We start from the raw sequence: 27,658 nt of genomic DNA, 5'->3' as shown, positions 1-27,658 counted from the left end.
AGTAGTTGGCTTATAACGTTGTGTTAGTTTCTCCTATACAGCAGAGTCAGTTATACATTTACATATATCTGTTCTTTTTAAAAATTCTCTTCCCATGTAGGTCATTACAGAACAGCCCAATTTTAAAATGGGAAAAGGTATGAGCAGACACCTCAGCAAAGTATATGTAGAGATGGCAAATAAGCACATGCTCAACCTTGTGCCTCACTGCTGCTGTTCAGTTGCCAAGTTGTGTCCGATTCAGACCCCATGGACTGCAGCACGCCAGGCCTCCCTGTCCCTCACCATCTCTCAGAGTTTGCCCAAGTTCATGTCCATTGAATCAGTGATACCATTCGATCATCACATCTTCTGTCACCTTTTTCTCATTCTGCCTTCGATTTTTCCCAGCATCAGGGTCTCTTCTAGTGAGTCGGCTCTTCACATCAGGTGGCCAAAGTATTGGAGCTTCAGCATCAAGTCCTTCCAATGAGTATTCAGGGCTGATTTCCTTTAGGATTGACTGGTTTGATCTCCTTACTGTCCAAGGGGACTCTCAAGAGTCTTCTCTAGCCCCTCACTTCAAATGCATCAATTCTTCAATGCTCTGCCTTCTTTATGGTCCAGCTCTCATATCCATACATGACTACTGGAAAGACCAAAACCTTGACTACATAAACCTTTGTAGGCAAATGATGTCTTTGCTTTTTAATACACTGTCTGTTTGTCATAGCTTTCCTGCCAAGAAGTAATCATCTTCTAATTTCATGGCTGAAGTCACCATTAGGGAATTGTAAATTAAAGTAACAATGAGATACCACCACACACCTATTAGAATGGCCAAAACCCAAAACACTGACAACACCAAATGCTGACAAGGGCAGGGAGCAACAGGAACTCTCATTCCCTGCTCGAAGGAATGCAAAGTGGAAGACCGTCACTCTGGAGGATGGTGCCACAGTTTCTTACAAAATGAAACATACTCTTTCATACAATACAACAATTGTGCTCCCTGGGACTTACTCAAAGGAGTTGAAAGCTTATATCCACACAAAAACCTAAACATGGACATTTATAGCAGCTTTATTTTTCTGCCAAAGTCTGGAAGCAACCAAGATGTCATTCTGTATGTGACGGATAAATAAACTGTGGTATATCCAGACAATGGAGTATTTGTTTTTGTTTAGTTGCTAAGTAGAGTCTGACTCTTGTGGCCCCGCGGACTGTAGCCTGCCATGCTCCTCTGTCTATGGGATTTCCCAGGCAAGAATACTGGAGTGGGTTGCCATTTCCTTCTCCAGGGGATTTTCCTGACCCAGGGATCGAACCCGCATCTCCTGCACAGGCAGGAGGATTCTTTCCACTGAGCCACCAGGGAAGCCAATGGAATAGTATCCAACACTAAGAAGAAATGCACTATCAAGCCCTCAAGAGGCATGGAGGAAACTTAAATGACGTGGTTTTTGGCCATACCGTGTAGGATCTTAGTTCCCCAACCAAGGATCAAACCCATGCTCCCTGCACTGGAAGCACAGAGCCTTAACAACCGGACCACCAGGGAATCCCCCTAAATGCAGACTGCTAGCTGAAAGAATGCAACCTGAAAAGGCTACATACTGTATGACTCCCGCTGTAAGAAATTCAGAAAACCTACAGAGATTCTAAAAAGATCAGTGGTTGCCACAAGTTTCAGGGGGAGGGAGGGAAGGATGAATAGATAGAACATAGGGAATTTCAGGGCAGTGAAATTACTCTGTATGATATGGAAATGATGAATGCAGAAATGGTGAATAAATGTCATTATAGAATTCTGTCACAAAAAGTGAATACCCCTGTAAACTTGAGTTAATAATAATGCATTAATACTGGATCATAAATTGTAACAAATAAACCACACTAATGTAAGATGTAAATAGAGGAAACTGTATGTAGGAGAAAGGAGGGAATGTGAGAACTATTTTCCCTAAAATTAAACTATGCTAAAAAATTGTCTATTACTTTTTTAAAGGAATTCACTTTCCTCTGAATGCTTATTTAAATAACTTCTCTGACCAATATACTTAGGCTAATAAGAAGAAAAAGAACAATTTGAAAATTCTGAGGCTGCACCTAGTAACTGCGAATAGTGATTGGTTTTCTGGAATCAAACATCCCCTCTTAGTAATGCATGCTCCTTGAAAAACAAAAAAGAGACAATACAAAGATGAATAAAACAAAAATCAAAATTCCTCTCCCAACACTGCAATCTCAATCAGCAACGGTAACCAACTATAATCTAACAGTCGATTGCACACTAGAATTGGTCTTAAAGCTTTTCTCCTCATCCTATTCATCCAATCCATCTTCCAAGTTCCATAAATTGTTTTTGAAATGTCTCTGAAATCATCTGCTCCTACCATCATCTCTTACCTATACTACTACAAAGGGCTATTAACTGGTCCCTCTCCCTTCAGTCTTGTCCCTTTTAATCTGTTCCCCACAAATTCATTCTAAATTCAATGACTTTTCTAAGATGCAATCCTGATTATGAGGTCATGCTCAGAGTCAATTAAGGGCTTCTTGACATCAGCAGCACAAACAGCTCATGTGACCCTCCTGATACTGCTCTGCCTCCCTAACTTCTCTCCTCCTACTTCGTAACACTTCATGCTCCACCACACCAAGACACTTATTCAGTTCACACTGTGCCTCCAACCCGTGTCCTCTGCCAGGAGCATTCCTTCCCACCCAGACCACCTTTAAGACTCAAGTCATCATAGGCAAACCTTGTTTCTTAGGCAGCTGAGAACTTTAATTAAACTCCATACACAGCTCTAAGTGAACTTAGCAGTCACTTTCTAATTCAACTGTCTCTCCTACAAAAGTGTCCTGACAGCAAAGATAGGACCTTATTTGTTTATAGCTATAGTTACCTCTCGGAGAAGGCAATGGCACACCACTCCAGTACTCTTGCCTGGAAAATCACATGGATGGAGGAGCCTGATAGGCTGCAGTCCATGGGGTCGCGAAGAGTCAGACACGACTGAGCGACTTCACTTTCTTTCACTTTCATGCATTGGAGAAGGAAATGGCAACCCATTCCAGTGTTCTTGCCTGGAGAATCCCAGGGATGGGGGAGCCTGATGGGCTGCAGTCCATGGGGTCACAAAGAGTCAGACATGACTGAAGCGACTTAGCAGCATAGTTACCTCTATCTCCAGAAGTCAGCAATTTTTCCTGTCACGTAATAAGGACTCCACAAATGCCTGATGAATGAATGGCCCAAGTAAGGGATTTCCCAATTAATACAACTGTAGGTAACATTCTACTTTTGCTTTATTCACTACGCCAAAGCCTTTGACTGTGTGGATCACAACAAACTGTGGAAAATTCTTAGAGATGGGAATACCAGACCACCTGACCTGCTTCCTGAGAAATCTGTGTGCAGGTCAAGAAGCAACAGTTAAAACTGGACATGGAACAACAGACTGGTTCCAAATAGGAAAAGGAGTACGTCAAGGCTGTATATTGTTACCCTGCTCATTTAACTTATATGCAGAGTACATCATGAGAAACGCTACACTGGAGGAAGCACAAGCTGGAATCAAGATTGCCGGGAGAAATAGCAATAACCTCAGATATGCAGATGACACCACCCTTATGGCAGAAAGTGAAGAATAATTAAAGAGCCTCTTGATGAAAGTGAAAAGAGGAGAGTGAAAAAGTTGGCTTAACACTCAACATTCAGAAAACTAAGATCATGGCAACTGGTCCCATCACTTCATGCAAATAGATGGGGAAACAGTGAAAACAGTGACAGACTTCATTTTTGGGGGCTCCAAAATCACTGCAGATGGTGACTGCAGCCATGAAATTAAAAGATGCTCGCTCCTTGGAAGAAAAGTTATGACCAACCTAGACAGAATATTAAAAAGCAGAGACATTACTTGGCCAACAAAGGTCTATTTAGTCAAAGCTATGGTTTTTCCAGTGGTCATGTATGAATGTGAGAGTCGGACTATAAAGAAAGCTGAGCAGCGAAGAAGTGATGCTTTTGAACTGTGGTGTTGGAGGTGACTCTTGAGAGTCCCTTGGACTGTAAGGAGATCCAACCAGTCCATCCTAAAGGAAATCAGTCCTGAATACTCATTGGAAGGACTGATGCTGAAGCTGAAACTCCAATACTGTTGCCAACTGATGCAAAGAACTGACTCATTAGAAAAGACCCTGATGCTGGGAAAGATTGAAGATGGGAGGAGAAGGGGACAACAGAAGATGAGATGGTTGGATGGTATCACCAACTCAGTGGACATGAGTGTGAGTATACTGGAGGAGTTGGTGATAGACAGGGAAACCTGGCGTGCTGCAGTACATGGGGTCTCAAAGAGTCAGACACGGCTGAGCGACTGAACTGAACTGAGGTAACATCAACTTATTAGGCCAAAGTAAAGTCAACTGCCAATAAGGAGTGACTTCAAACTTCACTTATTCAGGTTTATGCATTATATCTACTGCCACTGGCCACTTCAAAGTGATTTTGTATTTCCTCTAATAGTTTGCCAGAGCCTTTATTTTGAATATGCTTTTTCTTTTTGGGGGGTGCTATTCGTTGTGGAGACCTCTTCCTAGAGGCCTAATAAAAATGCATTTGTATGAAGCCTGTGCACTTAGGTAGGTTTGAAGCTAGGAGGATTTTGTTTAGAATGCTCTTTTGCATGTAAAGCACACTTCTTCCCTGAAATTTTTATGGGAGAGATAAGTGAGCCAAACACATTCTGTTGAAGGGAAATCTAGTCAGTTGCTTGAAAGAATACAGCCCAGATAAAATAAGGACTAGGTTGAAAAGAAATGAACTCGTGATTTCAGAGTTGCTGCTTTGACAGCGCTTGAAGATAAATACTGCAGGGAGAGTTTCAGTTTCTGCTGTGTTCACCGTCTCTCCTGAGGTCTGACACGTTGAAGGTATGCTTGCATTTGACACACAGCGTGTTCAGTGACGGCTGCTCACCTAGCACAAGACACGATGGAGAAAGCTTCGGACACAGAGCAGACGACCTCTTTCTGTTCCGCAGTGTATCCCAGCGTCATTTTTTGTGAATGTGGTCAGGTACAGTTGGTTTTGCTGTTGAGCTCTGGGGGGGTTTTTTTGGTCTCTTTTGGTGGGGTAGGGATGGGCTAAAGCCACAGGAAGAAAAATGTAATATATGTCTCCAGTATTTTGCCTTTGTTTTCTAAGAAGAGTTGAACTAGTTTTGATACCAAGAATAAATGGTGGAAAATGAAAAAAAAAAAAAACCCTTGATTTCAACCTTTTTCCTGATGTAAATCTGAACTACCTTACTTGAGAACCCAGCTCTGAACAGTACTATCTCCCTGCTTCATTTCTCCCTCTTTCATTTCCTCTACTCATTTCTTCTTCCTCTCCTGACAGCAACAAACGTATCTAAGCAGTGAGAGAGATGCGAGAAGATCTGGGCTTTGGTGAAAACCTGTTCCCAGAGAAGCTGTGCTTGGCGTGGCCATCTGTTGGTTTGAGCAGACCAGAGCATGAAAACCAGGGCAGCAACTTGGGGCGCAGAACATCTCCTGAAGCTGACAAATAACAAAGGCATTTAAGGAAACTGAAGAATCACAAGCTGCCACTGTGTATCTGTCCACTGGTGGGAAATCAGAACTGTTTTAAAATGTAAAAATCTGACACTGAATTTACCCACTGTAAACTAGCAAATCATATTAATACTTACAATGGTTCTTATTTATTCACTGCAATATCAATATAAGTAAGAAGAATGAAAAATAAGGCTTGATGGGGATCGGGGAGCATTGTTTATCAACAGCATTCTGATCCTGTTTCACAAATTAAGCTAATTTATGAAGCAGGGTGGGGGTGAGGGGACAGTTGAAAACACCACCATTATAAAAATTAATCTTTTCATCTTTGCCTGTTTAAATCTGCGGCCACATAATAGTAGGAGTCATGTGGTAGGCAACCAATATCCATAAAAAGACTTCAGAGATCTAGATCCCCAGTGTTCACCCTCTGGTGTGACCCTGTGCCCTCAAGTGTCGCCTGGATTTGAGGGTTCCTTTTTAGCAAACAAAATGTAGCAGAGGCCACAGACATCTCTGCTGAGATTAGGTAGCAAAAGACTGGTTTCTGTCGTGGGTGCCGTCTCTCACCCGCCCACCCACTTTCTCATGCTGGGTGAGGGAAGGGAGCTGCCATGCAGTGAGCTGCTCCATGGAGGAGCCCAGGAGGCAAGGAGCTGAGGGCGGTGCAGGCCAACCTCAACAGCTTGACAGAGGCTGTGTCAGTGAAGCCACGCCCAGATCCCCGACCCACAGAAACTGGGAAAGAACACTGTTTTAGCTGCTAAGTTTGGGGGTAATTTATCATGCAGCAATAGACAGCTACTACAGGCTAATTCCTCCACATGTGTCAGAGAAGATCTGAAATGCACCTCAACTCTTCGTCTTAACTGAGGTCCTAAAGTCCCCTGGTGGCACAGAGGGTAAAGCGTCTGCCTGCAATGCAGGAGACCTGAGTTCGATCCTCGGGTTGGGAATATCCCCTGGAGAAGGAAATGACAACCCACTCTTGGAATTTTCTAGTACTCTTGCTGGAAAATTCCACGGATGGAGGAGCCTGGTAGGCTAAAGTCCATATAATCACAAAGAGTTGCACACAACTAGGCAACTTCACTTCAAAAGTCCCCTCCAGTATTCTTGCCTGGAGAATCCCATGAACAGGGGAGGCTGGTGGACTACAGTCCACAGGGTCACAAGGAGTCAGATATGACTGAAGCTCGACTTAGCACGCACGCCAAGTGAACATCCCAATAACTGCTTGGGTTTAGTCCCTGGTTAAATAACATTTGCTTCATGACCCTCTGGTACTAATAATTATAATTTATTACTCTTCTGTTCAAGTTGTTGAGACCTCTTATGGCTTAGATTCAAACACTGATTGTATTTGTAAACAAAAATGCTTCAAGTCTAGTCAGAAGGCATTTGTGCTAAATACCCGTAGTGGGATGAATAAAATGGGAAAATCAGAACCTGTACCTGCCAGGAGGCAAAACCTTCTCTTCCACGCGGAAATCACGATTCGTCCCAATTTCGCTGCTCAGCTTGGAAACATCATTAACTGTATTTCTCAGGCCTGTGACAGAAAGAAGGTATGACGTACACCCCAAACTAATGTTCTATGTTAATTATATCTCAACTGAAAAAAAAAGAATGTAAGGTGGACACCAGTGAACCCACACAAGTCTGGACTGAGATTTTATTCAGAGATTCACCGTGAGTGGGCTCCAAGTTGAGCTGCATCCTAGTGACCTAACACACGCTCCTCCAACCATTCTAGCCAATTATGTTTTCTGAACTCAAGGCCGCATGACAGAGCCTCTTCGTAGCCCAGTGTGGGGATAAGGGAGGACAAAGAAACTATTTTATTAAAAAAAAAACACAACAGAAAATGAAACTGATTAAAAACCTTTCTCCTGGGATTTCCCTGGTGGTCCAGTGGCTAAGACTTCATGCTGCCGAAGTAGGCAGTCCAGGTTCCATCCCTGGTCAGGGATAGACCCCACATGCTGCAACTAGAGCCCACACGTGGCAATGAAGATGCCTTCTGCGCAGCACAGCCAAAAAAATTTAAAAATTAAATTAAAAAGAAACTCTCACAAAGTAAAACAATAAAGCAGCAAAAAAGTAATTTGCAAAAAGAAACATTTATCTAAGGGTATTATGACTACATTCTCCTCTTCCTGTCTTTGATGGACATTAAATTCTCCACACAGAAGTACTGAATGGTGTCAATTTCACTTGGTCTTCTAAAGTAGTTTCTAGAATTTAGGATTTCACAAACTAGTAAATTTCCAAAATGATTTTGAGCAAGGGACAATAACTCGCCAACTTTTTGTTTCGTCAAGTATGGACAGTATGAAAACAGCAAATAAAGAAACCACTCTACCACCACCAAAACTATCATTTCATAAAAGAAAAATAGTTTAACCTCCAAAAACGTAGGAAGGGTCATAATAAAGATTGGTCCTTAAAATGAATCAACTTTAGGTTTAGGAAAAACTCATTGCAGTATATTTAACTCATTCCACTAAATCTTGCTAGGAGTTGTGTCACAAAAGGAAGCATCACTACAAAGCTAGTGGAGGTGACAGAATTCCAGTTGAGCTATTTCAAATCCTGAAAGATGATGCTGTGAAAGTGCTGCACTCAATATGCCAGCAAACTTGGAAAACTCAGCAGCGGCCACAGGACTGGTGGCCACTAGAAAAGGTCAGTGTTCATTCCAATCCCAAAGAAAGGCAATGCCAAAGAATGCTCAAACTACCACACAAATGCACTCATCTCACACGCTAGTAAAGTAATGCTCAACATTCTCCAAGCCAGGCTTCAGCAATACGTGAACCGTGAACTTCCAGATGTTCAAGCTGGTTTTAGAAAAGGCAGAGGAACCAGAGATCAAACTGCCAACATCCACTGGATCACTGAAAAAAGCAAGAGAGTTCCAGAAAAACATCTATTTCTGCTTTATTGACTATGCCAAAGCCTTTGACTGTGTGGATCACAACAAACTGTGGAAAATTCTTCGAGATGGAAATTTCAGACCACCTGACCTGCCTCTTGAGATATCTCTATGCAGGTCAGGAAGTAACAGTTAGAACTGGACATGGAACAACAGACTAGTTCCAAATAGGGAAAGGAGTACATCAAGGCTGTATATTGTCACCCTGCTTATTTAACTTCTATGTAGAGTACATCATGAGAAACACTGGACTGGAAGAAACACAAGCTGGAATCAAGATTGCCGGGACAAATATCAATAACCTCAGATATGCAGATGACACGACCCTTATGGCAGAAAGTGAGGAAATAAAGAGCCTCTTGATGAAAGTGAAAGAGAGTAAAAAAGTTGGCTTAAAGCTCAACATTAAGAAAACTAAGATCATGGCATCTGGTCCCATCACTTCATGGCAAATAGATGGGGAAACAATGGAAACAGTGACTATTTTGGGGGGCTCCGAAATCACTGAAGATGATGACTGCAGCCATGAAATTAAAAGACACTTGCTCCTTGGAAGAAAAGTTATGACCAATCTGCTGCTGCTACTCCTGCTGCTAAGTCGCTTCAGTCGTGTCCGACTCTGTGTGACCCTAGACGGCAGCCCACCAGGCTCCGCTGTCCCTGGGATTCTCCAGGCAAGAACACTGGAGTGGTTGCCATTTCTCCAATGCTAGACAGCACATTAAAAGGCAGCACATTATTTTGCCAACAAAGGTCCATCTAGTCAAGGCTACGGTTTTTCCAGTAGTCATGTATGAATGTGAGAGTTGGACTATAAAGAAGGCTGAGCACCAAAGAATTGATGCTTTTGAACTGTGGTGTTGGAGAAGACTCTTGAGAGTCCCTCGGACTGCAAGGAGATCCAACCAGTCCATCCTAAAGGAGATCAGTCCTGGGTGTTCATTGGAAGGACTGATGTTGAAGCTGAAACTCCAGTACTTTGGCCACCTAATGCGAAAAGATGACTCATTTGAAAAGACCCTGATGCTGGGAAAGATTGAAAGCAGGAGAAGGGGATGACAGAGGATGAGATGGTTGGATGGCATCACCGACTCGATGGACATGAGTTTGGGTAAACCCCAGGAGTTGGTGATGGACAGGGAGGCCTGGCATGCTGAAGTCCATGGGTCATAAAGAGTCGGACACGACTGAGCTACTGAACTGAACTGAGCACTAGCATTTGGGAACCACTGTTCTTAGTACAGACCTAGTTGATAACATTCTCATATAACAGGCATACATGGTAGTTATGATTACTTGGTATTAAAAGAGTCATATACAGTAAATCATCTTCTCACGATCTTTCAATAAAGCTTCATAATTTGTTCACCAAAAAGTATTTGGCTCCAAGATGTGCAGGGGATATAAAAGCACTAAGATTAACCACTAGTTGATAATTGTTGAAATTGGGCGGTGACTAAATGGGGGTTCATCATTCCAGTCTCTGTATTTCTGTGTATGTTTGTTTTCTATATTTAAAAAGGTTTAAAAGTATAAAAAGGAAAAATAAAATTATCTCAAAAAAAAGGTTTCATAGGAGAATGCCTTTGTTCTTAGAAGATACACAAAGTATTTGAAGTCTGACCCTATAACTTCAAGAAAAAATACCTGTCTATAATAAGAGAAAAAAACAATATGGTAGAATATTAACAATGTGGGCATCCATTGTTTTTTCAACAGAATTTAAATATTTCAAAATAAAAAGTTAAGGATAAAAGGTGACTGTAAAATTTATCAAAAAGGCACAGATGGCATTTCTGTTTAGGCAAACATAAAGGTGAACTTAACCTTGGGTGACAGGAAGGTCTCTATTTCATCAGCCTCTCTAAAGTCTTTAGTTTCAGGCAAAGTGGCAAAATACAGTCAAATATGCAAACAGACTTGCCGCTAAGTCACCAAACACAAAATCAGAACTAAGAAAATCTTCAGAGGGAGATTGAGCTGCTTCCAGCAGTTTATTGAAGGACTGAGGAATACACACACAGAAACACTTCCCAACTTCAACAGATCAGAGCTCAAAACCTGCTTCAACAACACTGGTCTGTTGTCCAAAGTACCATAGCGCTATGCAACTGCTACAGCTGCAAAATTCAGGAACGGGGAGGGCTCAAAGAGAAATTAGACATAAAAAGTAACTAAACAGATTTTTAAAATCCAGATCCCAAGGGCAAAGACATTTTCAAAATAACTTGTAAGTAACTTAACCAAGTCACCCTGATATACAAAATTTTGAAATTTTTTAAAAAGAGGAATTTGGTTATTCAGGTTAGAGCTGTCTTGTCTATAGATTCATTTAAGTAACCTCCTCAAGAACTTAAATAGCCTAAACTGTTTCTATCAAAAGAGTGATTTGCCACCCCAGATCATGTTAGACATCTATTGAAAAGTACCTATGCCAAGGGAGGATTCCAAGCACCCAATTTGCTACTTTTCCTTAACCAGCAGCGACCCCGTGTGGCTACAAGAGAAACAAATGGGACTGAATTTGAAGAATTTAACTCAGGTGGTTAAGGCACGTGGGCAGGCCATCCGATTGAGGACTACTTAAATTATCTGGTGATTATTATAAAAGAAATGCTGGATGAATCCCAGTGAGATCAGACCTAAAGAGTGGAAGAGACTTTGTGCCCCACCAGGAACATAAAAAAACACTGTACTATTGTTGCTGTTGTGTGGAGTCAGACTCTTTGCGACCCAATGGACACCAGGCTTCCCCGTCCTTCACTATCTCCTGGAGTTTGCTCAGACTCATGTCCATTGAGCCGGTGATGCTATCCAACCGTCTCATCCTCATTTCCTCATGCCCTCGATAAGGATGAGGCCTGAGCAGCATTGCTAATGCAGTCCACCAAGCACAGAGAGAACACAGGGATCATTTCAGGTCTTTAAACTCTACCCCAGGTGTCTGCCATGTTCCACCTACGAATTAAAAATAACAGAACATAAACAGGGCTCTGAACTGAGCCTCTATCTTGTCCGATTCAAGAAATCGCTCCTGGGTCACGTCTTTTCTCCAAGACCTCAAGCTCTCTGCAGATCTTCGGTTCAATAGGGTGCCTCTGGCCTGAAAGGAAGAGGCTGGGGTTGCAGGAGGTAAGGAAAGAGGGGACGAGAGGAGTGTGGCGGTTCCCACCCGACCCTCACTGAGCACACCCCGAGGGCCAAGGCTGGACCTACGAGAAGGGTGGTCTCTGAGGCTGCTCTTGTCTTCCCGGGTCGGTCCTGAGCTTTCGGGCTTACAGGGTCTGCTCTCTGCGTCGCCAGGGTCCTTCCCAGGCACGTTTTCCTTCACGTCCGTCATCCTGCTGATAGAATCTGGGTGGGGAAGTAAACGCGGGCGCTGTGGGCGGCGGGGAAGAGGGCGCTTCAACTACCGCGGGGGTTGGGGGGTCTGGGGCCCGGCCCGTCGCGCCCGACGTGGACCCCACTGAGGGAGCTCGGCGGGCAGCTTCAGGGAGGGAAGCCGGCAGAACGGCCCGGAGGAAGGGGAACCCGAGAAGTGAGCGCTGCCTCCACAAGCGCGACACTGCGGCCAGAGCGGGGCGGCCTTCCCCGCCCGAAGCGCCGGCCCCGGGCCCCCACCAGGTCTCGGGCAACTCCCGGGCCCTCACCTCTCCCCGGAGGCCCGCAGCCGCTCGTGCGTCGGCGGGGCGGAGGCCCTCCGCTAAGCGCGGGCCGTACCACCGCGGAAGGGCGGCGGGGGGCGGCGGCCGGCAGGGCCCCGAGAGGCGGCGTGCAGGCAGGAGGGCCAAGCCCGGCCTCACCCCCCCGCGCCCGCGTCAGGGTGGCACAGGCCGGGCTTTGAGCACAAACCCCGGCCCGTCTCCGGGGCAACGGGGCTGGGCACGTGCCGCCGCCGCGGCGGGCGGAAGCGGCGGTCCAGGGCCTCTGTCCTCAAGGGCTCGAGGCCTCCGGTGACCTGGCCCGTCCCTGCCCGGCATTTCCCGCCCTCCGCGAAAAAGATCATCTGGAACGACCGAGGAAGGGAAGGCGCACCGTTGTGTTTCTTCAGCCTGTTCAGAAAGCTTGAGAAACAAGGGTCCAGAGCCAGGCAGGTGGTTTCCTTAGCCCTGGGCGCGGTGCAGGAGGAGCGCCCTTCTCCGAGAACCCTGCCGGGTGCTGGTCGGAGCAGGCGTGGGGACTGGGAGGGCGGTACCCAGGGTCTCATGTGGGTGCTGGGGTCGGATCCCTGAGCTCCAGGGAGCACATCGCCGGCCTTTCTGGGTTCCTGCTGCCCCTGAAGTGATGTGAGGACCTGAGGTGACCCCTCCCTCTCTTTTCCAGTTTCTTGTACTTTGCGGGGGGGGGGGGTGGGGGGGTGGCAAAAAGTAAAATTTCCACTCCGCACTCTCCCATCGTTCTTTATTACTCTGACTTGATTTCTTACCACAAAAGCTTACTTTGAAAATAAATAAATAAAACAAAAGATGAAAGTATTGCCTGTAAGAAACCAAGTTCTCATCATAACCCTTGCCTTGTTAGTGTGGAATGTAGATTTTTCTTGCACAACTCCTACATTTTGAAGGGGAAAATTATGAAGAGATCCAGGAACATTTCTGCTTAAGAAAATCCACTTCGCTCTGAGGCCCAGGCAGAAAGGAGGGGAATGGCCTGGCAAAGTTACTGTTTAGCCAGAGTATCTCAAACCAGTACATACTAAACCTGCCCCTTCCTCCTCATCACCTTTTCCTGGTATTTCCCTCAGGGATGTCCACTGTGAAGCAGGCTGGCCTACTCCCCAAAGCCTGGAGAAGTGGGAGGAAGTTGCATGATTTCAGCCAAGTTCAATGAAAATATTTTTCATTATTACAGGGAGATATGTAGGTTAGGTTGTTGATTTTGCTTTTTTAAAAAATTTTCCCCAGAATCCTGTTTGTGCATTTTTATTTCTGGGAGAAAGTTTTCAGAATGACACCAGTTTGTTTTCCCATAAAAATGGTATTGCCGTGACTCTCCCTAGTGATGCCTGAAATTACTGTACTTGAGCAGTTCATTTATATATATCATGCAGCCCCTTTAGGTATCCGCTTCTTACCCAAGCTATGGGGAAGGAGCAGCAGGAGGAAATAGCGGTGGGGTAGCACATGGATAGGGGAGGAGACCCGTCAGAAGAGAAGGGAAGGATGCAGGTAGGAGAGAATGACAGAGTTGGAGTTTTCTCAGGGTCAGCGTGGGGACAGCATTTCATGATCTTATCTTGAATAGTTATCAGAACCAACTAGGCAAAAGTTAGAAGTTGAGAACAGAAAGATGATGTGAGAGATAAACTCTCCTTCCCTTAGGGGTCTTAGTTAATAATAACCGATTTTTGTTTAATGATCTACAAAATGCTTTTACATTGCAAATCCATACGCTTTGCACACAATTCTGTCTGTTCAGTAGGCGGCAGGTGTTATACTGGACCATTTAATAGATGAGCAAACTGCGGGTCAGGGAGATTTCAGGGTGTTTCCCAAAGTCACACAGCAAGCAAGGTCTTGACTCTTGATCATATATTTTTTAATAATTCACGCCACCTGACTCTGGCTGAGAAGCTGGATAAACAAGAAAATACAACTAACATGTAATGGTATGGTAAGTCCCAGAATGGAGTACATAGAAGATTTGTTATTGGAGGTCAGAAAAAGGGTGAGAGACCTGATGTTGGGATCAGTTCAAACCCAGCCATGAGCCAGAATCCTAAGCAAGATTGTGTAACCAATTTGGTCTTTAGAAATGGGTTTCTTGTTCAGCCTGGCTCCCCCTCAACCTCAGGACCCCTCTTTAAACTCTCATAATGGTTGAAAATGGATTTTCCATATATGTCTGTCCTTTGGTGGGAGTGCCCCTCCCGAGTAACTCAGCACCTTTACCCTATGAAAGTGCACGTATTTCAAAAGACCCATAAGGCACGTACTTCTCACACAGCCCAAGCACAGCGCAGCAGCCCTGCTTCCTCTCACACTGCAGTGTGCCCAAAGCCGTCACCCCAGGGGGGCCGTTTTAAACTAAGATGTCATGTGTTTGTTTTAACACTATTTGCTCTATTTGCTCTTGGCAGATCTTTGAGTAGAATTCTTGTTCAAAGAGAAATGGCTTCCTATACTTACTGGCACACCTCTGTACCCCTATGGGTGCAGATACCCCAGCTTGAGAAGTAGCCTAAGGGAATTTCAGGCCAGCAGCTAGTCTTCTTTCTTCTCAACCACTTCCCCACATATGTAAGCTTTAACACAAGCCCAAGAGTATGACCCATCCTCATTCATTAAATACGATCCTGGGTACACTTTCCCACAAGAGCAAACTATACAGAAAGTTGATCCTACCACAAGGACGTTCTGAAAGGGGTGGTATAGAGAAGGATATCCGTAAGAAGTAGAGGACCACAGAGTTTAAGAGGAATCCTGAATATTGGATCTGCTAGCTAAAACATAAGAACAAAAACAAAACACCCCTCATTTTACAAAGAAGCATCTTAGGTTCAGTGGGGTTAAATGACTCGTCTAAGGTCACCACCAGTTTATAGAAAATTTAGGACTAGAACCCATATCACAGTCTGTTTATTCCATAATATATAGAGCTAAGTGAGAGTAAAAGCTAATATGGTAAATAAATATTTACATTTCCTAAAGAAAAATGTAAATGATAGACCATGGAATGGAAATAGTAAGGGATGATGTTAACTAGAGGCCCAGACTGCAAGTAGCGTGGAGTATACTGGAAGATAAACAGTCAACTAAAGTGGTAGGGACACGTAAATACAGGGTGGGACGTTTAAATGGAACCATTTGGAGTCATGTAAACTGGGATCGACTTCATTATAGCCTCCCTTATGGTACAGAACCGCACGTCAAAACTATTTGCTTTAGCCTCTTGACAAATGTATTTTCTTCGCAGAACCCAGGAGGAGTGAGAAGGGTCAAGGTGATCTGGGGCGAGTCTGGACGAGGCCCTTCGAAGCTCACATGGAAGTGTGATGGATGGGAACTCATCATAGATCTTTTCAGGGAAGGGCTTCCAAGAGAAGACAAGGCATCCATGCTGGGGGCCTCCTTCTCCAGTCCCGCTCCTCCCTGTAACAGGGTCTTTGCACACACCGCCCCTTCCTCTGACCCCTGTTCACCCTGCCCACTCCCTATCATTCTTCAAGTCTAGCTCACAAGGCATAACTCCCTCAGAGAACCTCCCATGGCCCTCTGTTAGTTTCTTCTTTTTTTTTTAATGTGGTAAAAGTCACATAATAGAAAACACATGTAACCATATTTATGTGTATAGTACAGAAGTACTAAGCACATTCGCATTGTCATGCAGCCCTCACCATCATCCATCTCCCGTGTTTTTCACCTTCCTAACTCTGTCACCATTAAATACTAAGTCCCCATTCCCCCTCCCTACCCCCTAGCCCCTGGAATCTATGTGTGGGACCTTCTGCCTCTGTGAATTTGACTATTCTAAGTATCTTGTATAAGTGGAATCAAACAGCATTTGTCTGCATCTACTGTATACTGGAATGCATTTTTAAGGTTAACAATTCTCTTGCAAAGAGACATTTGTATATATGTCAATATATATATATGTGTATATATGTCTCCAAACAGACGTGTGTATATATGTCAAACTCTGTTAGCTTCTGTCCTGGTCCTTTTTCTGCATTGCAGTCCCTGCAGTTTGTCCTTACCTGGTTGTGCATGATGAACCCTGATGGATTGTCTAACTCCACCGGGAGATTTTGAGTTCTCTGAGAGCAGGAACTGCATGCGCTTCACTCCCATAGTCGGTATCCCGCCAATAACTGGCAAATGAACACACAGGCACAAGCAGGGGAGGCAGCGGTGCTGGGGGCCCAGGCAGAGTGTCTCTCTGGGCCCAGTGGGTTCGTTAACGGTGCCCATCTTTCTCTTTTTGTCTCACAAACACGTTTGCTCTTTTTCTGTGTCTCCTCTGTCATCAGGGTCCTGTGAATCTTTTAAACCAGCAAAGGCAACATCAGAGAGAAGAGGGAGGACATTTAGGGTCCTGTGACGGGGGTGGGGTGGGGTGTCCTCCTGAACTGGGAGGTGGCAGCAGGGGGCAGTGGCACCTTGGGAGTAACTTCCAGAGCAGGCTGCTTCTCTCTCTCTCTAGAGTAAGCCAGGGTCAGCAGCAGCCCAAAGCCACAAACACTGACTTTGAAAGCCCTCCTAAGCTGCATCTCTCGACTCCCCCAACAATCGCGCCTTGTGCCCGGGACACGGCGCGAGTTACACACTTAGAGCAGTTTCCACTGAACCGCATTCAGTGGGTTTTAAACTCTGGGGAAAGCTGGCAGCCTCTTTGTGGGTTTTTTTTTAAAACTAGTTAGAGGGACAATTAAACCTTTATGGGCCCCAGAATGTACCTATGCAGACATAAATAAGGATCATTCTTCGTCACCGGAGAGAATCCACTTTCTGGCAACAGATATATTTTTCTGCCATCGCAGGACAGAGTTGAGCTCATGTCTGAGGGCCTTTGTGATTAGGGCAGGTGATGGGGGTCAGCGTGAGCAGAGTTAGAATGTGGACCCTAAGTTCTCAAAATGGACACATCGTGGGCCTCGGGCTTAGCTGGTCTGAAATAAATCACAAACTCCCAAAGCCTTCCCAGAAAGCTGCCAGGATTTTAGGCCAAGAACACTCATCTTGCTTCCTCCTTGTGTTACTTTGGGCCAAAAAACGGTCCATTTGTCAAAGAGTTCTGACTTCTTTATTTCCACTCTTACAACACAATACAATGCATTCACATATTTACAGTGCAATGTCCTTGAACGGTCGGGATGCTTTTTTTTTTAATCTAATAATATCATTAAATGCACCAGGGGGCTCTCTTCTTAAAGGAACCTTTGAGGAAAACTCTTTTGTTAAGTGAATCAGTCTTTTGTAAAGCAAATCATCAGCCACCAATTTGTTCTCCAAATCTGAGATTTCACATAAGAGATTTTCTTAAACCAGGCCATCTTTAAATGGTGGCCTGTGCGTTTTCTTTTATTTTTCTGACTTTGTTAAAGACAAGCTCTTCCTGAATAGACGTTATTGGACCAGGATGAAGGAATCTCAAACACTTGAGAAATAAATCGGTTTCAATCATTCCCGTCATCCATAATTCTTTAGAACCGCCAGTCTAAAGCAAAGTATAATGATCTCCTGACAAAGAATCCAGCTGCAGATTTGAAGGCCAGTCTATTTGAAGTCAGTTTCAAAAGAAATGCAGAAAACTATTTTTTAAGTTATTGTCGTGGGGGTTTGTGTGTGTGTGTGTGTGTGTGTGTGGTAGAATTCATAGCATAATATTTATTATTTTAAACATTTGTTATGTGTACAATTCAGTGGCATCAAATAAATTAGATCCACAATGTTGTATAACCTTCACCATTACCTCCCCAAACTTTCATCATCCCCAACAAAAACTCTGTGCGCACTAAACAGTCACTTCTCCTCTCCTCCAGAACCCCGTCCCTCAGGTCATGGTAGTCTGTACCGTACTTTTCGTCTTTAGGAACAGGGAACAGTTTTAAACTTCAGTTCACTTCAGGACGTGTATTCCTCGCATGGCCGGCGGGGAGGTGGAGCGAGTGTGGCCATCCTCTTTTCTCACCCTGGGGACTCTTCCCAGCACCGCCTCCCCCCGCCCTGGTCCTCCACCGACAGTGTCTACTAGATGAAGCTGGAGCGCATCTGAACAGTTTAAACTTGCAAAGGGGCTGCAGGCCCCTGTGGGGACAAAAAGAGGTCACTGGGTCTGAGTCTCTGTTACAAGCTCAGGAATGGCAAGAATTTTCTGACTTCAATAGTCTGAGGAAGTAGACGGCTGTTTTGGTGTCTGAAGCCTGCTTGGAGCCTGCATGTGGCCCATGTTCAGTGCCTGTCAGCTACAGAGTTAGTTCCTGAGATCCCTCAGAGCTCAGGCTCAGAGAGATGGAAGTGCAAGAAGAGCCACGGAGGGCTCCCTCGGACACCCTCAAATTCTATGCCATGAAATTTCTCAAATTGAAAAACACTGGCTAAACCACTCATAACCCCTGCAGACCCCACATCTCTTGTACTTGTCTGTGACTGACAGAGGCACACTCAGAATGACTCACATCTGTCAATTTGGGTGTTCCTTGGCTCACGAGGCTTGGAAATTCTCAAAGGAGTGAGCCTCCTTACCTCTGCGCTGTTCCCCCCCACCTCCCGCCCTTCCGCAGCGCACAGCTCAGGAAAACAGGAGACTTGGTTTACGAAATCAGATTTTAATTGTTTCAAGAACTGCACAGAGCCTTGCCTCACCGAGCCTGGGACTGTGAGCCTGCCAGAGGTCCTTGGGACAACTGGGGAGAAGTGGTTCCATGGCCACAGAGAACAGTGAGCCAGCAGGAGGTGGAAGGGGAATCCCCACAAAAGCAGGCAGCCTTCTGCGGCCCACATGCTGGTGACCCTGGGCAGGTCACATTGCAGCTCTGGCCTCATTTCTTGGAAGCTAGGTGGAAGTGCCCCCAAGTTATGAGAAATTTGCGGCAAGTGGAAGAGAAGCAAGGCTTTCTGAGAGCTTGGATTCTTGAAACAGGAAATAAGACTTTTTGTTTCCCACAGGTGCTGATATTAACAAAAAGGGCTGCAGAGAGGCAGAGGAGGAAATCTGGGGAAAGGAGGAAGTTGACAGTATATTTTAGATTTCAGGGCAGGTTGAGAGTGAAGTTTTGGTTGGATCTTGGTGAGAAAATATTCAGCAGGCAGGTGGAAATAAGCAGGCAGAATTAAGGAGAGAGATTGAGACTAACTGATAAGAATGGTGTCAGAAGGCTTCCCTGGTGGCTCAGTGGCGGAGAATCCGCCTGCCAATGCAGGAGGCAAGGGTTCAATCCCTGATCTGGGAAGAACCGACCTGCCGAGGAACGCCTAAGCCCTCGGGCCTCAACTATTCAGTTCAGTTCAGTTCAGTCGCTCAGTCGTGTCCGACTCTTTGCGACCCCATGAATCGCAGCACGCCAGGCCTCCCTGTCCATCACCATCTCCCAGAGTTCACTCAGATTCACGTCCATCGAGTCAGTGATGCCATTTAACCATCTCAGCCTCTGTTGTCCCCTTCTCCTCCTGCCCCCAGTCCCTCCCAGCATCAGAGTCTTTTCCAATGAGTCAACTCTTCGTATGAGGTGGCCAGAGTACTGGAGTCTCAGCTTTAGCATCATTCCTTCCAAAGAAATCCCAGGGCTGATCTCCTTCAGAATGCACTGGTTGGATCTCCTTGCAGTCCAAGGGACTCTCAAGAGTCTTCTCCAACACTACAGTTCAAAAGCATCAATTCTTCGGCGCTCAGCTTTCTTCACAGTCCAACTCTCACATCCATACATGACCACTGGAAAAACCATAGTGTTGACTAGATGGACCTTAGTCGGCAAAGTAATGTCTCTGCTTTTCAATATGCTATCTAGGTTGGTGATAACTTTTCTTCCAAGGAATAAGCATCTTTTAATTTCATGGCTGCAATGAGCATCAGCAGTGATTTTGGAGCCCCCCAAAATGAAGTCTGACCCTGTTTCCACTGTTTCCCCATCTATTTCCCATGAAGTGATGGGACCAGATGCCATGATCTTCGTTTTCTGAATGTTGAGCTTTAAGCCAACTTTTTCACTCTCCTCTTTCACTTTCATCAAGAGGCTTTTGAGTTCCTCTTCACTTTCTGCCATAAGGGTGGTGTCATCTGCATATCTGAGGTTATTGATATTTGTCCCAGCAATCTTGATTCCAGCTTGTGTTTCTTCCAGCCCAGCATTTCTCATGATGTACTCTGCATAGAAGTTAAATAAGCAGGGTGACAATATACAGCCTTGACATACTCCTTTTCCTATTTGGAACCAGTCTGTTGTTCCATGTCCAGTTCTAACTGTTGCTTCCTGACCTGCATGTAGGTTTCTCAAGAGGCAGGTCAGGTGGTCTGGTATTCCCGTCTCTTTCAGAATTTTCCACAGTTTATTGTGATCCACACAATCAAAGGCTTTGGCATAGTCAATAAAGCAAAAATAGATGTTTTTCTGGAACTCTCTTGCTTTTTCCACGATCCAGCGGATGTTGGGAATTTGATCTCTGGTTCCTCTGCCTTTTCTAAAACCAGCTTGAACATCAGGAAGTTCACGGTTCACGTATTGCTGAAGCCTGGCTTGGAGAATTTTGAGCATTACTTTACTAGCATGTGAGATGAGTGCAATTGTGTAGAAAGTGCATTGCCTTTCTTTGGGATTGGAATGAAAACTGATGTTTTCCAGTCCTGTGGACACTGCTGAGTTTTCCAAATTTGTTGGCATATTGAGTGCAACACTTTCACAGCATCACCTTTCAGGATTTGAAATAGCTCAACTGGAATTCCATCACCTCCACTAGTTTTGTCCATAGTGAAGCTTCCTAAGGCCCACTTGACTTCACATTCCAGGATGTCTGGCTCTAGGTGAGTGATCACACCATCGTGATTATCTGGGTCATGAAGATCTTTTTTGTACAGTTCGTCTGTGTATTCTTGCCACCTCTTCTTAATATCTTCTGCTTTTGTTAGGTCCATACCATTTCTGTCCTTTATCGAGCCCATCTTTGCATGAAATGTTCCCTTGGTATCTCTAATTTTCTTGAAGAGATCTCTAGTCTTTCCCATTCTGTTCTTTCCCTCTATTTCTTTGCATTGATCACTGAAGAAGGCTTTCCTATCTCTTCTTGCTGTTCTTTGGAACTCTGCATTCAGATGCTTATATCTTTCCTTTTCTCCTTTGCTTTTCACTTCCCTTCTTTTCACAACTATTTGTAAGGCCTCTCCAGACAGCCATTTTGCTTGTTTGCATTTCTTTTCCATGGGGATGGTCTTGATCCCTGTCTCCTGTACAATGTCACGAACCTCATTCCATAGTTCATCAGGCACTCTATCTATCAGATCTAGGCCCTTAAATCTATTTCTCACTTCCACTGTATAATCATAAGGGATTTGATTTAGGTCCTACCTGACTGGTCTAGCGGTTTTCCCTACTTTCTTCAATTTGAGTCTGAATTTGCTAATAAGGAGTTCATGATCTGAGCCAGTCAGCTCCTGGTCTTATTTTTGCTGACTGTATAGAGCTTCTCCATCTTTGGCTGCAAAGAATATAATCAATCTGATTTTGGTGTTGACCATCTGGTGATGTCCATGTGTAGAGTCTTCTCTTGTGTTGTTGGAAGAGGGTGTTTGCTATGACCAGTGCATTTTCTTGGCAAAACTCTATTAGTCTTTGCCCTGCTTCATTCCGCATTCCAAGGCCAAATTTGCGTGTTACTCCAGGTGTTTCTTGACTTCCTACTTTTGCATTCCAGTCCCCTATAATGAAAAGGACATCTTTTTTTGGGTGTTAGTTCTAAAAGGTCTTGTAGGTCTTCATAGAACTGTTCACCTTCAGCTTCTTCAGCGTTACTGGTTGGGGCATAGCCTTGGATAACCGTGATATTGAATGGTTTGCCTTCAGACCCTGTGCTCTGCAACAAGAGACGCCACCACAACCAGAAGCCCATACGCCGTAACTAGAGAGTAGCCACCACTCGCTGCAACTGGAAAAAAGCTCACGCGGCAACAAATATCCTGCAAGCCATAAAAGATATTTTTTTAGAAAGAAAAAGAATGGTGTCAGGAGTCATAGTTGCTAGATGAAACAGTAATAATAATGAGGCAACACATAGCAAGCTCTTTCGATGTGTCAGGCCCTCAGGGAGCCCTGCACACAGATGCGCAGCCATCATTCTCACACCCTCACGACAAAGATGTTGCCTTTACACCCACTTAATAGATGAGAATTTAAGTGTCCTGCACAGGGTCACACAGCGAATAAGTAGTAAGGCAGGGACTTGAACCCAGGGAGTTTGACCTCAGAATCTTTTCTTTTTATCACCTCCAGAAAAGTGGAGGTATTGGAGCACACAAGAAAAGCAGTGCAGACAGAGGACAGAACCTTGCCAAATGCCTATAAGTGGTACTCCTCTTCTTCAGCTGGGACCTAAAATCAGATTCTGAGAAGATGAAGGTGTGGGTCAAAAACAACCCAAGTGGGACTTCCCTGGTGATCCAGCGGTTAAGACTCTGCTCCCAATGCAGGGAGCCCAGTTCAATGCCTGGTCAAGGAACTAGACCCCACGTGCCTCGACTAAGAGTTCTCGGGCTGCAACTAAAGATCCCACATACCGCAAGACCTGGTGCAGCAAAAAACAAACCCAGGTGTGCCTAGTAATGTGGTGGCTTAGACTGGCTCTGCACATGTAAATAATAACACTAATAATAAATAATAATAAATAAAAACTATGTGCCAGGCACTGTTCTAACGAGCATCACATACATTCTCCTTTAGTTCTCTCACAAATCCTGCAAAGAAGGTGCCCATTCTACAGGAATGGAAACTGAGGCTCCAACAGCTTAAAAGACTTATCCAGCTAGTAAATACCAGAGACAGAAACTCAAAGCCAAGCTGTGTGCACAGGCAGCTGGCTCTAGAGTTGCCTCCCCAAAGCAGTCTTTCCCAACTGCCCCTCAACAGTCACGCAGTGAAACCTCTGAATAGTTCTGATATGTTTTGTATAAGGTGACTCCCTTGAAACAGTTTATAGTTGAAACCAGTATTTGAAGTCACTGCTTCCAGAAGTTACCAAAGGGTTATCAGCTGCCTTGAACCAATGTTGAGATTTACTAAGTGAATATTCCAGTTAATACAACCCAACTAGAATGAAGCATTGCCTCTTATTTCTGGTCTCTGAAACACACCCAGCTCATTCCTAGGCTTCCCTGGTGGCTCAGACAGTAAAGAATCTGCCTGCAATGCAGGAAACCCCAGTTAGATCCCTGGGTAAGGAAGATCTCCGGGAGACAGGAATGGCAATCCACTCCAGTATTCTTGCCTGGAGAATTTCGTGGACAGAGGAGCCTGGTATGCTACAGTGCATGGGGTCGCAAAGAGTCAAACAGGACTGAGTGACTAACACTTTTACTTTCATTCCTATAGCATCCAGTTCCATGGAGGAGCCTGATTGGTCTAATGGGAAAATTCCACCTCCATTAAAGTGATTGGTTCAGAGGGGAGCACGTGACGCGAATCAGATTAACAAGGCGCAAGCAGACATTGGCTAGAGGTTTCTTGCCAAGTTTCCCATCAGTCTGTTTCATCACACTCCCTTTGGGAAGAGAGCGTGTCTTTCCTGGATTTTGACTTTGTCTTCCCAGGGTAGGAGAGCAGAACTGTCCCTGATGGCCGTCTTAATGACAGCCTCACTGCGCAGTCTCGAAGTTCCCCTGTAACCCAGTCTGCCGCCTGATTCCCAAGCATCAAGTCAGTACATTCCTTATCCTTTACACCCGTTCAACTTGGAGTGCTTGCAGCCCCGAACTCCCACTGGAATACAAGCAGCATGAAGGCACAAACCATGTCTGTCTGCTTCTCTGCTGTGTCCCGGGCCCTGACTATATAGAATTAAGCATGGAGAGAGAACTCGTTATAGTTGAGTGAGAGAAACATGAGCCTAATAAGGACTCAGAGGATAATATGGCTGGCAAGCACTTCTAAAATCATCTAATTCAAGTCTTCTCTCTTTTCTTCTCTATGGTGAGGAAAGCAAGAGTTGCTGTGTAAGAAAGGTTAACAGTTGCCCCTCTGGTTAGGACAGGCACTCTCTAGCACTCATGGCGAGGACCTTCAGTCTCTGTGAGGCAAGCACACTGGACGGGCTTTGATGTTTCACTCAGTCCAGTTTGGAGAGCTAGACCAGGAAGAGATGGGCCCTCAGGCTAAGCAAAACTTCATCACCAGCTGAAGATAGAAATGGGGACTTGGTAGGGAAAAAACAAAACCAAAGAAGCCCCGAACAAATGAAAACAAAAGCTCGCAGATTTTTATATTAAGAATTTTTCAAGTGCAAAATACCTGCGAGCGTAATAGTTGGTTGATGTTTAATGCTGGCTGTTTTTTGTGAATAAATTAAAGGAAATGCCTGGTTATAACTCTACAGGACTTCAACATGGAGCACTCCATCTGCATCCCTCTTTCTATGTAGGGCTGAATCTACCCACAGCTTCCCTTGCTGGGGAGACAACTCTAAAAATCCAAAATAACAAAATGAAAGCCATGAAGCATTGGTGGACTTCACAACTCCCTTCCGTTGCATTCCAGAATTCTTGTCTATACTTTTAACATAATATTTTGTTTCTTTTAAAATCAACTTTACTGAGGTATCATTTCTGTGAATGAAATTCACCAATTTCAAGCATACATTTTGATCATCTTTGATATATATGCCAAGGAACCACCACCACAGTTAAACAGAATACTTCCCTCACATCCAAAAGTTTCCTTGTGCAACTCTGTAGGCAATACCCATCTCCTTATCCCAGGACAGCCATGGATCTGCTTTCTGTCACTATAGCTTAATTTTATTGTTCTAAAACTTCATATAAATGGAGTCATACAATATACAGTTGTATTAGTTGTCTAAGGCTGCCATAAAGTACTGCATACTGGGAGGCTCTTACAACAACAGAAATTTATTTTCTCATAGTTCTAGAGGCTGGAAGACCAAGATCAAGGTGTTGACAGGCTTGGTTTCTCCAATCTGACATTCAGATAACCTCCTTCTCTCTGTGTCCGGACGTGGCCTTTCTCTCTGTGGATGCATCTCTTGTGTCCCCTCTTCTGTTGACAAGGACACCAGTCCTATTGGATTAGGGCCCCACCACCATTATGACCTCATTTAACCTCAGTTGCCTCTTTAAAGGCCCAGTCTCCAAATAAAGTCGCATTGGTTAGGGCTTCAACATATGAATCTGGGGACACAATTCAGTCTGTAATAGTGGTCTCTTGTATTTAACTTCTATGACTCAGCACAATGCCAGTGTGAGTCATCCACTTCTGTGGCATTTATCAGCAGTTTTTTTCCCTTTTATTGCAGAGTATTAGTCCATTCTATGAATATACTACAGTTTGTTTATCCATGTATCTGTTGGTGGATATTTGGGTTATTTCTAGCTTTTGACTTTATGAACAAAACTCCTATAAATATTCTAGTGTGTCTTTTTGTGCACATATGTTTTAATTTCTCTTGGGTAAATACCTAGGAGTGAATTGCTGGACAATATGGTATGTTTAATTTTATAAGAAGCTGTCAAATATTTCTCTAAAGTGGTTGTCTGATTTTACATTTTCACCAACAGTTTATGAAGTTTCAGTTGTTCCGCATACTCACCAACACTTGGTAATGTCAGTCTTTTTCCTTTTTCTATAAGCCATTCCAGTAACGGTTTCTCACTGTGGTTTTAATTTGCATCTCCTTGATGACTAATAACACTAAGCATCTTTTCTTGCGCTATTTGTCATTCAGATGCCTCCTCTGGTGAAGTGTCAATTCAAATCTCCTGCTAATTTTAAAAACTGGGTTGTTTTCTTACTGCTGAGTTGTAAGAGTTCTTTACATACTCTGAATACAACCCCTTTATCAGTTATATGCTTTGCAAATATTTTCTCCCACTCTGTGATGTTCATTCTCCTAAACACAGTGGAAATTTTTCCTTTTCCTTAAGTCTAGTCTCGTATTATTTCTTTCTGGGTCATGCTTTTGCCATCATGTTACCTTTTTCAATACATTCTTTATCTTTGGTTGCACTGGGTCTTTGTTGTTGCACACAGGCTTTCTCTAGTCGCAGCAAGCAGGGGCTGCTCTTCATTGATGTCACCAGCTTCTCATTTCAGGGGCTTCTCTTGTTGCAGAGCACAGGCTCTAGGCAGACAGGCTCAGTGGTTGTGGCACACGAACTTAGTTGCTCCACAGAATGTGGACTCTTCCCAGACCAAGGATCAAACCTGTATCCCCTGCACTGGCAGGAGGATGCTTAACCACTGTGCCACCAAGGAAGTCCCTCTCATGTTGTCTTGAATAAAGAGTCCTACTTCTTCCTTTCCAACATGGATGCCTATTTTTTTCTTGCCTTATTGCATTGGCTAAAACCTTTAGTCCAGTGTTGACTAGAAGTGGTGAGCAGAAGTATCCCTGGTTTTGCTCATCTAAGAGGGAAAGCAGAAATACTTCTGCTTTATTGACTATACCAAAGCCTTTGACTGTGTGGAACACAACAAACTGTGGAAAATTCTTAAAGAGACGGAAATACCAGAACACCTTACCTGTGTTCTGAGAAATCTGCATGCAGGTCAAGAAGCAACAGTTAGAACCTGACATACAACAGTGGACTGGTTCCAAATTAGGAAGGAAGTATGTCAGGGCTATATGCTGTCATCCTGCTTATTTAACTTACATGCAGAGTACATCATGCAAAATGCCAGGCTAGATGAAGCACAAGCTGGAATCAAGATTGCCGGGAGAAATATCAATAACCTCAGATATGCAGATGACATCATCCTTCTGGCAGAAAGCAAAGAAGAACTAAAGAGCCTCCTGATGCAAGTAAAAGAGGAGAGTGAAAAAGCTGGCTTAAAACTCAACATTCAGAAAACGAAGATCATGGCATCCGGTCCCATCTCTTCATGGCAAAGAGATGGAAAACAGTGGAAACAGTGACAGAGTTTATTTTCTTGGACTCCAGAATCACTGCAGATGGTGACTGCAGCCATGAAATTAAAAGACACTTGCTCCTTGGAAAAAAAGCTATGACCAACTTAGATAACATATTAAAAGGCAGAGACATTACTTTGCCAACAAAGGTCTGTCTTGTCAGAGCTATGGTTTTTCCAGTAGTTATGTATGGATGTGAGAGTTGGACCGTAAAGAAAGCTGAGCACTGAAGAACAGATGCTTTTGAACTGTGGTGTTGGAGAAGACTCTTGAGAGTCCCTTGGACTGCAAGGAGATCAAACCAGTCAATCCTAAAGGAAACTGGTCCTGCATACTCATTGGAAGGACTGATGCTGAAGCTGAAGTTCCAATACTTTGGCCACCTGATGGGAAGAACTGACTCTTTGGAAAAGACTTTGATGCTGGGAAAGATTGAAGGCAGGAGGAGAAGGGGACGACAGAGGATAAGATGGTTAGATGACATCACCAACTCAGTGGACATGGGTTTGAGCAAGCTCCAGGAGATGGATTAGGAATCCTGGCAGTCCATGGGGTCCATGGGGTTGCAAAGAGTTGGACACTACTGAGC

At 44.4% G+C, this 27,658-nt stretch overlaps 1 protein-coding gene across 1 annotated transcript in view; it reads right to left on the bottom strand.

Moving 5' to 3' along the window:
• The window catches only part of TCP11 (t-complex 11), a 31,001-nt gene extending 19,155 nt beyond the window's left edge, over window positions 1-11,846 (bottom strand). Inside the window, exons 1-2 of the mRNA XM_052648964.1 lie at window positions 11,723-11,846; window positions 7,024-7,120 (exon numbers count right to left, since the gene is read on the bottom strand). Of these exons, the coding sequence (XP_052504924.1) occupies window positions 7,024-7,120; window positions 11,723-11,846 (221 nt within the window). The remainder of the gene's footprint in view (window positions 1-7,023; window positions 7,121-11,722) is intronic.
• Between the last annotated feature and the right edge of the window lie 15,812 nt (window positions 11,847-27,658).

The sequence above is a fragment of the Budorcas taxicolor genome, chromosome 11 (genome assembly GCF_023091745.1).
Source record: "Budorcas taxicolor isolate Tak-1 chromosome 11, Takin1.1, whole genome shotgun sequence".
Taxonomy (NCBI): Eukaryota; Metazoa; Chordata; class Mammalia; order Artiodactyla; family Bovidae; genus Budorcas; species Budorcas taxicolor.
The sequence above is the reverse complement of the archived record's forward strand: the minus strand, read 5'-3'. Positions and strand labels throughout refer to the sequence as shown.